The sequence below is a fragment of the Triticum dicoccoides genome, chromosome 5A (genome assembly GCF_002162155.2).
Source record: "Triticum dicoccoides isolate Atlit2015 ecotype Zavitan chromosome 5A, WEW_v2.0, whole genome shotgun sequence".
In the NCBI taxonomy this organism is placed as follows: Eukaryota; Viridiplantae; Streptophyta; class Magnoliopsida; order Poales; family Poaceae; genus Triticum; species Triticum dicoccoides.
In genome coordinates this window covers 693,537,592-693,547,287 of record NC_041388.1, presented here as the reverse complement: position 1 = coordinate 693,547,287, position 9,696 = coordinate 693,537,592, and the positions used below count along the sequence as shown (strand labels likewise).

The 9,696-nt window shown below is 40.8% G+C and overlaps 1 protein-coding gene across 1 annotated transcript; it reads left to right on the top strand.

Annotated features, from left to right (window-relative positions):
• Window positions 1-1,644: 1,644 nt before the first annotated feature.
• LOC119298491 (flowering-promoting factor 1-like protein 5) lies at window positions 1,645-2,161 on the top strand. The gene has a single exon (XM_037575874.1). It carries the CDS (start codon window positions 1,645-1,647, stop codon window positions 1,963-1,965), a length of 321 nt encoding a protein of 106 aa, XP_037431771.1. The 3' UTR covers window positions 1,966-2,161.
• The last annotated feature ends 7,535 nt before the right edge of the window (window positions 2,162-9,696 follow it).

Sequence of the window (9,696 nt, the reverse complement as noted above, 5' to 3'; positions counted from 1 at the left end):
GGGGGGCGAAGCAAGCACGAAACAAGCGGGCAAGGGAAAAAAATAGCGATTAGTTGGTCGCTATCTAGGGACGAGACGATCGTTAGGGGGGGTCTCGCCCCCCTCGTCCCCCCTTAGATCCGTCCCTGCTTACCGGTTTGGACCGGCTTTAGAAGCTTCTACATGGATTTTTTTCCTCTCTTTTTTCGGGTATATTGTGTTCCTTAACCGTGTTTTTTTCTTTTTCTATTTTTCAACACATGTCCTCATTTTTTTTACACATTGTATATTTTTTGTATACAGGTCAAACATTTTCTAAATAGACGTTGAATATTTTTCAAATACATGATGTACATTTTTTGAAATGCATGTTTTACTACATGTTAAACAATTTTTGAATGGCGTGTAATAGTTTTTTAATCTACAGCCATGTGTGTTTTGCGCTACGCTCGGCTTACATGGTACTAACCTGAGGGCCCTACAGTTGTCGTATTTTTTAGGGGGTGCACAGCTTATAGTGGGCTAAGCTGAGCAGCAGAGAAATAACGCTTGACTTATGGTAAAATAGTAGGTATCATGTGTTTTTCCCTTAGCGAACAAGATATATACATCATCGATTCGCAAAAAAAAGATATATACATCATTGTCATCATCTTCTACCTTGTACTGACCTAAGAAGAATATGACATATTGGTTTTGTGAACTGATCTAAGGGCATGGCTAAATGTATGCTTCAAGAGTGATGCCTCGCAGCCAACTAGGCTCGGATGCCACTGTGGAGTAAGTTTAGTAGCCTTGCAGTGTGTCAGAGTAGTTTGCAGAAGAGATCGCTGCCCCATCAGAAAGAGAAGAAAAGCAGATGTAGAGAGGGCGCTGCATGCATAGTTGAAAGCAGGAAGAAGATGATGTTGGGGCACATAGTACTGTTGGAGTCAGCCACAGGCATTGTGTGAAAATAATTTAATGGGTGCCTCATTTTTCCTCTGTCTAGCTGGATGGGCAGCATATTGACAGGTCGGTTATGCGATCTACTTCCTCTGTTCCTAAATATAAAACATTTTAGAGATTTTAATATGGACTATATAAGAAGCAAAATGAGTGAATCTACATTTATAAAATATGTCTGATATACATCCGTATGTAGTCCGCATTAATTCTTTTTTTAAATGCTTATATTTAGAAACGGAGGGAGTATTAAATAACGGTATTAAAGACTTGGTATCTAGATATTTACAAAAAATTCTGTGAATAATGACGCGCATAAATAATACATGTTGATGACGAAGTGTCATGAAAAACGCGCTCACTGCTGTGTCATGGCGCAGTCGGGTGGTCCGTCGCTACTTTGGCTTAGCCGGCGTCGCCATCGTACGTCGGCACAGATTTCTGTCTGTCGGCACACCGCTCGAATTGGCAAACTAGGCGCTCAGCCGGGCCAAGCTGCAGCTCTCGCGTATGTACGTTAATGTGCTACTGCACCCTCGATCGCGACGACTCCTGCTGTCCTGCATATTCTCCACGTGGTTCACTGATTTATTGCATTCTTGGCATTGTGCCTGCGACGGCGACGGCACCGGCCACGACGGCGATATAATGCCCAGCACCTCACGCACGCACCAGAAGGCAGCTGTGACACCAACACCGGCTAAGCTAGATAGTAGACATATGGCGGCGGGAGGCGTGTGGGTGTTCCGGAAGGACGGCGTGATGGAGCAGGACGCATCGACGACGGCGAAGAGCAAGGCGCTGGTGTACATGCCGGCCAACGAGCCGATGAGGTCGCTGCCGGCGCTGGAGCGGCGGCTGGGGTCGCTCGGGTGGGAGCGCTACTACGAGAACATCGCCGTGGTGCAGCTTCACAGGCCGGACGGCGGCCTCGACCTCATCACTCTCCCGCGCGACTTCGCCAGGCTGCGCTCCACCCACATGTACGACGTCGTCATCAAGAACCGAGGCCACTTCAGGGTCGTCGACCACGTCTACTAATGTGCACTTTGCACTAAAGCCGCCCAATTAGTAAGCTATACTAAGCATATGTAGCATGAGTAAGCCTATAGCTAGCATATGAAGGCGTCTCTGACGACTTCGCCAACTTCAAGATGTTATCCGTATCAGCTCAGTATCTCTTTTTTTTCGGTGTATCGGCTCAGTATCTCGCAGATGCTCATAAAGGTAAGGTGTGTGCGTATGTTATTGGATTGAGTGTATGTGAGCATATGAGCTTGTAATGTGTTCAAAAAGAATAAATATGTGTAACATGAAAGATTCTGTAGGAAACGTTAAACCCTTTGTCTTAGGCCGCATGTGTATATATAGAAGATTTGCCGTGGCTTACAAGCTTGAAATATCGCTAGGATTCTTTCAAATTACATCAAGAGACATTACAACTCATGGGAGGAAGAAAAGAGCAGAAGAAGAGATAGGTCTACAATAGGTCGACAATGTCTGCGCACATCCACTCCTCCTAAGCTCCACCACATGCATGGTCGTGGCGCCGAAAAGTTGAGTTGTGAATAACTTTAGTCTAATGTTGGACTTAATCTATATTGTGTTATATTTTTCCTTATTTTTGTTCCTAGGACGCGGACTAGGAGCACTCGGCGCTGACGCTCACTGGAATCTCAGCTTCTGGACTGATGTCTAGGATCCGTGCGTAATTGGACGAAATGAAGTGTTCTTGTTGAATAACCGCTCCAGCGTAGAGTGGCATAGTGTGTATCTGTTTGGCGACAATAAATTAGGACTAAAAGCCGTAGTGTGTACACCACAGTACAGTTGGGCATTTATTAGACTGCGAGGACTATTGAGCCGCCGATACTTGTAGTGAAACACGCTCACCATGGTTCAAGTAGTCCTACACTTGGCACTAGTCTTGCATTTTCCTGCATTTATTTCAGCCTTTCCAACGATGTTTTCAATGAGAGAAGACGTTTTCGTCGACTACGAGGTGTCTATGGTGATTTCGTCAATCTCAAGATGTGATGCCAGTTCAGTATCTCGAAGGTGCTCATATGGGTAGGGTATACACGCGCGCGTTCATAGGGTGGGTAAATGTACAAAAAAATCAGGTAGTATATAAATTGCATTAATACTTTCTAGATTAACATGAATATTTGAGTCATGAAAAAAAATTAATATTACAAGAACATCTTTTTCACAAGTGAACACCTTTTGTGACCACACTAACGTTTTCGGAGTACATGTTGGACATTCTTCGAGTAAGCTGGCCATTTTTACAAATACACATATTTTTTTGGGAAATGTACGATTAAAAGATTCAAATAATGTTGAACATTTTTAAATTCATGATAGAATATGTTTTTAAAGGCGCAGACACTTTTAACTTCATGGGTATTTTTAAAAAGTGCAAATAAATTACGAGTATTCTTTACTTATTTCTATTATTAAATTTCTTATACATAAATTAGTAGGATACATTTTTTTCATGAAAGAATTCATATTTGCAAGATGCATTTTTTAAAATGCCTTTTTGTAGGTCACACTAGTTTCAGCCCATTTAGCTTGGGCTGCAAGCGAGCAGTCCACACACATAGGGGCAGCCAATCGGGGCCAGCCAAGAAGGAGAGCCCAGTTTTCCTTATTTTTCTTTTCTTGCATATTGTTCACTTTGCCTGAGTTTGCTCCGATATTATCTTTATTTCCAGATTTCTAAAATTATAAGAATATTAATGAATAAATAAATCAACATATTCAAAATATTAACTTTCATGGATGTTTTTAAAAGTGCAAAAAATATGAATATTTTAATTACTATTTTTAATAAATTGATTATACATCAATTAGTAGGATTCTTATTTTTCTTCTTAGGAAAGGATTCATATTTGCCAGATGTAAAAAAGATTTGTACCTCTATGAGCCGCATAAGTTCCAGCCCATTTAGCTCCGGCTGCAGGCCAGCCGTCCCCACTATTCCTCGCAGTAGGCAAGTCATATGAGCAGCCCAGTCGCATGGGCTAGCTCAGTATGGGAGGCACCGTGCAGCCCCTTAATGTTCCCAAGAACAATTATTGGTCCACCGGTGTTTATGGAGCTACTGGCGCACTGAACACACGTTGCACATTTTAAAATGTTCAAGAAATTCCGGAAAACAATTAGCACATTGACACAACATTAATGTAGATTGTCAAGAAATTCCAACTCAAAATTAAAAACATAGCTCAGAAAAAAAATAAGTTCAACATTAAATAGTAAATAATATAGGTTGGTCTTTAGATTTGACCCATTATCACATCGATGTCAAATATTTCATTTCTTGTATCTCAAGAAATATTTCAGATTTTGACACAAAATTTTGTTACAACATACACTGATGTTGTGTCAATGTGCTAGATTTTTTTCCTGACTTTTTAAAATATCCTATGGCATCCCGTGCACCGGTAGGACCACAAGTGTGGGTGCACCGGATACATCCCCCCCCCCCCTTTTTTTTTGTTCCATACCGTTAGCTTTGCCCAGTTTTGTTCTTATATTTTCTTTGTTTTCCTGTTTACTATTTTAATTTATCTTATTTCGTCTCTTATCTTTTTTAATAGTTTCCCTTGTATTGTGTTTTGTCATTCCCTTTTACAATTATTTATACTAAAATAAAATAATATTTTTTTCTAAAAACTACACTTGCATCCTTTTTATAGTGGGTGAAGAATTTTTCCTATGTACATGAAAATTTATAAAATGCATGAATTTTAAAAAACTTATAAGCATTCTAAAAATACATATTAATGAATGTTTTTAGAAAATGTACTCACAATTGTTATAATGAGTGAACAATTTGGAATTTGCTTGAACATATTTTGAAGAGGTGTGAAAACATATAAAAAATGCATCAATAATATCGAATAATTTTGTCAATGCGTTTGAGACACAAAAATTATTTCAAATATTTGAACACTTTTTGTTACATGGCCATTTGAAAAAAAAATGTGTGAATATTTTATTAATTAGCATGTTCTTCATAAATAATTGAACACTTTACTTTAGATGAATTTTGAATGTATGTAAACAAAAAAATCACTTATGGATTTTCCTTTATTTTCTGCAGTTGGCGGGTAGGACAAAAATATATCGGTGCACATGGTTTCACTTGCACCTCTATAAGCAGTAAAATAAAAAATTATTCAGAATAATTTTAAAATATATGGTCAAGTGTTCTACCCATGTGCGAATTTTCATAAAGAAATCACATGTGTAGTGCTCTGGGAGAAGAAAACAAAATCGAACAACGATTATTCTAAAAAAAAAGGCCATTTTAAAGCACTAGATTACTCTGATAACCGAAATTTTGAGGTCTGCATTGCCCTAATTAAATTGATTATACATAAATCAGTAGGATTCATATTTTTATTAGGAAAGGATTCATATTTTTATTAGGAAAGGATTCATATTTCCAAGATGTAAAAAGATTTGCACCTCCATGGGCCGCACAAGTTCCAACCCATTTACCTCCGGATGAAGCCAGCCGTTCCGACTATTCCTCGTATAGAGCGAGCCATAGGAGAAGCCAGTGGCATGGGCCGTGCTTATTTAGGTTCTTGTGCACCGTTATTTGTGGTGCTGCCAGTGCACCGAACTCACATTGGCATTTTAAAATGTTCAAAAAAGTCTGAAAATCAATTAGCATATTCACATAACATTAATGTAACTTGCCATAGAATTTTCAAGTCCAAACTCAAAACATAGTTTTTTTTGAGAAAAAACTCAAAACATAGCTCAGAAAACGAAAATGACATTGAATAGTACATAACATAAGTTGGGCTTTAGATTTGGCCCGTTATCAAATTGATGTCGAATTTGTCATTTTTCTATGTCAAGAAATATTTCAGATTTTGATACAATTTTTTTTGACATGTTGGATGCTAATACATTGATGCTGTGTCAATGTTCCAGATTATTTTCAGATATTTTAAATGTTCTACGGCGTCCCTTGCACCGGTAGCACCACAAGTGTGCGTGCACCGAATACATCCATCCTTTCTTTTTGTTGCATATCGTTAGCTTTACCGGTTTTGTTCTGATATTTTCTTTGTTTTCCTGTTTAGTATTTTTATTAAATTTATTTCGGCTTTCATCTTTTTATTTTATTAGTTTTCTTGTATTGTGTTTTGTCATTCGATTTTATTATAAATTTTCCTAAAATGACATGATACTTTTTCAAAAAATTACGCTTGCATCCTTTTTATAACGAAATATTTAAAAAATGCATGATTTTTCTCAAAAACACTTACAAGCACTCCGAAAACATGTAAAAAATCCATTTAGTGAACTTTTTAACAATGTACTCACAATTATTATAATGTGTGAACAATTCGAAATTTTATTGAACGTATCTTGAAGAGGTTTGAATACTTTTTAGAAAAACATGAATACTATCGAATAAATTTTCAAATCATTTCAAATACTTGAACATTATTTCAAGTATTTGAACATTTTTTGTTACATGAGCATTCGATAAAAATATGTCAACACTTTATTAATTACCATGTTCTTTTTAAATAATCAAACACCTTTTTTTGTTACTAGAATTTTGAAAGTATGTAAACAAAAAAAGAATCAATTCTGGATTATTCTTTATTCTCTATGGTTGGTGGGTAGGACAAAAATATATTTGTGTGCATGGTTTCACATACACCTCTATAAGCAGTAAAATAAAAAATATTCAGAATATTTTAAATATGTATGGTCAAGTGTTCTACCCATGTGCAAATTTTCGTAAAGAAATGACATTCGTGGTGCTCTGGGAGAAGAAAAACAATCGATTAACCATTGTTCTTCAAAAAGTCCATTTTAGAGCACCAGATTACTCTGATAACCGAAATTGTGAGGTCTAAATAATGTATTACTCAGGAATAAAGGACCTCATTAATATTTATAACATCCAATGAAATCTGTACACTGTCATGAAAAGATTTATAGATACATAAAAAATTGGGGTCGAGAGAGTGGGCGCGCGGGAGAGCAAACCAAATCTTGGGTGGTTGCCTCCTACGTTGCACCTCACAAGTTCTCCACCTCAAAATATTAGTTGTCCATGCATGCAGCTCTCTCGCTATAGAGCAATGAATGAATGAGTATAGTCATGCGTGCAGCAGCTTGCATTGCATGTCTCATCGCATCATATACTAGTACATGATATGTGCGGCTAGCTGGTTTATTCTTCTTCTTGAGCCAAAAGGAACTATTTAAGGTGGGTGGCCGGTAGAAGTGCATATCTGGAGATTTGACTGACCGAATCAAGGGCGGATGGCTCCAACGGCTCTGGTACGGACAGGCGACTCGGGCGGCGATGGGGCTGGCGAGGCGGCCGGAACCGCTAGCCCCGGCAAGGCGGAGGCCTAGTCGGAGGTGAGGGTGTCGGGGCGGCCGGCGCGCGCGCCCCTGACGCCGGCCTCGGGCGCGTCAGCGTCTCTGAGCTGGGGCAGGAGTCGTTTATGGGCTTTGGCCGAGGTAAGCGAAGGTGAGGATTCGGAGGTGGAGGATGGCGAGGGCGGCGCTAGGCATTGTGACGGAGCACTACCGTCGGTCGACGAGTTTGTGGCTCGTGCTGAGGAGCTTGGGGGCTCGCTCAAAGCTGGGCGGAGGCGTGCGTTCGCGCCCGACGGCCGTGGTGCTCGCCGACTAGGGGTGTCGGGGCGGGCATCACAGAAGTCCGTGGCGGCGGCGTCGTGGCCACGGTCGGTGCGGGAAGTCGCGGGCGATGCGGAGGCAGCGACGGCGGTGGCTTCTCTCCGGCAGGTCCCGGGGCCCGCGCCGGCGTCGGTGGTGATGCCTGTGGTGGCGGCGCCGGTCAGGTCGCATGTGGCGGCGCGAGCGGGATCTACGTGACCAGGCCAAGGTCCGCGCAGCGGAGCGGGCTGGAGACGATGGTGGCTGGGGGCCTTCCCCTCCCTGGTGGTTCAAGGAGCAGGAGTGATGACCCACAAATATAAGGGATCTATCGTAGTCCTTTTGATAAGTAAGAGTGTCGAACCCAACAAGGAGCAGAAGGAAATGATAAGCGGTTTTCAGCAAGGTATTCTCTGCAAGTACTGAAATAAGTGGTAACAGATAGTTTTGTGATAGGATAAATTGTAACAAACAACAAGTAACAAAAGTAATTAAAGTGCAGCAAGGTGGCCCAATTCTTTTGTAGCAAAGGACAAGCCGGAACAAACTCGTATAATAGGAAAAACGCTCCCGAGGACACTTCGGAATATCGTCAAGCTAGTTTTCATCACGTTCATATGATTCACGTTCGATACTTTGATAATTTGATATGTGGGTGGACCGGTGCTTGGGTGTTGTTCTTACTTGAACAAGCATCCCACTTATGATTAACCTCTATTGCAAGCATCCGCAACTACAACAAAAGTATTAAGGTAAACCTAACCATAGCATGAAACATATGGATCCAAATCAGCTCCTTACGAAGCAACGCATAAACTAGGGTTTAAGCTTCTGTCACTCTAGCAACCCATCATCTACTTATTACTTCCCAATGCCTTCCTCTAGGCCCAAATAATGGTGAAGTGTTATGTAGTCGACGTTCACATAACACCACTAGAGGCTAGACAACATACATCTTAACAAAATATCAAACGAATACCAAATTCACATGACTACTCATAGCAAGACTTCTCCCTTGTCCTCAGGAACGAACGTAATTACTCACAAAGCATATTCATGTTCATAATCAGAGGGGTAATAATATGCATATAGGATCTGAACATATGATCTTCCACCAATTAAACCAACTAGCATCAACTACAAGGAGTAATCAACACTACTAGCAACCTACTAGCACCAATCCCGGACTTTGAGACAAGAATTGGATACAAGAGATGAACTAGGGTTTGGAGATGAGATGGTGCTGGTGAAGATGTTGATGGAGATTGCCCTCTCCCGACGAGAGGAGCGTTGGTGATGACGATGGTGATGATTTCCCCCTCCGGTAGAGAAGTTTCCCCGATAGAACAACTCTGCCGGAGCTCTAGATTGGATCCGCCAAGGTTCCGCCTCGTGGCGGCGGAGTCTCGTCCCGAAAAGTTCCTCCCTATTTTTTCTCATCGAAAGACCTCATATAGGAGAAGATGGACGTCGGAGAGCCACCAGGGAGCCCACGAGGTAGGGGGCGCGCCCTAGGGGAGGGGGCGCGCCCCCCACCCTCGTGAGAAGGGTGTGGGCCCCCCTGGCCTTCATCTTTTGCGAGGATTTTTCTTTATTTATTTTAAGATGTTCCGTGGAGTTTCAGGACTTTTGGAGTTGCGCAGAATAGGTCTCTAATATTTGCTCCTTTTCCAGCCCAGAATTCCAGCTGCCGGCATTCTCCCTCTTTATGTAAACCTTTTAAAATAAGAGAGAATAGCCATAAGTATTGTGACATAAATTGAAATAACAGTCCATAATGCAATAAATATCGATATAAAAGCATGATGCAAAATGGACGTATCAACTCCCTCAAGCTTAGACCTCAGTTGTCCTCAAGCGAAAAGCCGATAAAAATAAATATGTCCTCATGTTTAGAGGTAGAGGCGTCGATAAAAATAAAATACGGACATGAAGGCATCATGATTATTCTCATAACAGCAACTTATATAGACTTTTTCATATGATCACTCATGTTCAAGTGATGATCTATTCACAATGCAAAAGTATAAATCATAAACCTTATTGGGCTCTAACAAACTATAATCTCAGTCATTGAAGCAATTGCAATTTATCATA

What these genes read in the sequence shown, in the direction of transcription:
- LOC119298491 (XM_037575874.1), top strand. Translation starts at nt 1,645, where the DNA reads ATGGCGGCGGGAGGCGTGTGGGTGTTCCGGAAGGACGGCGTGATGGAG.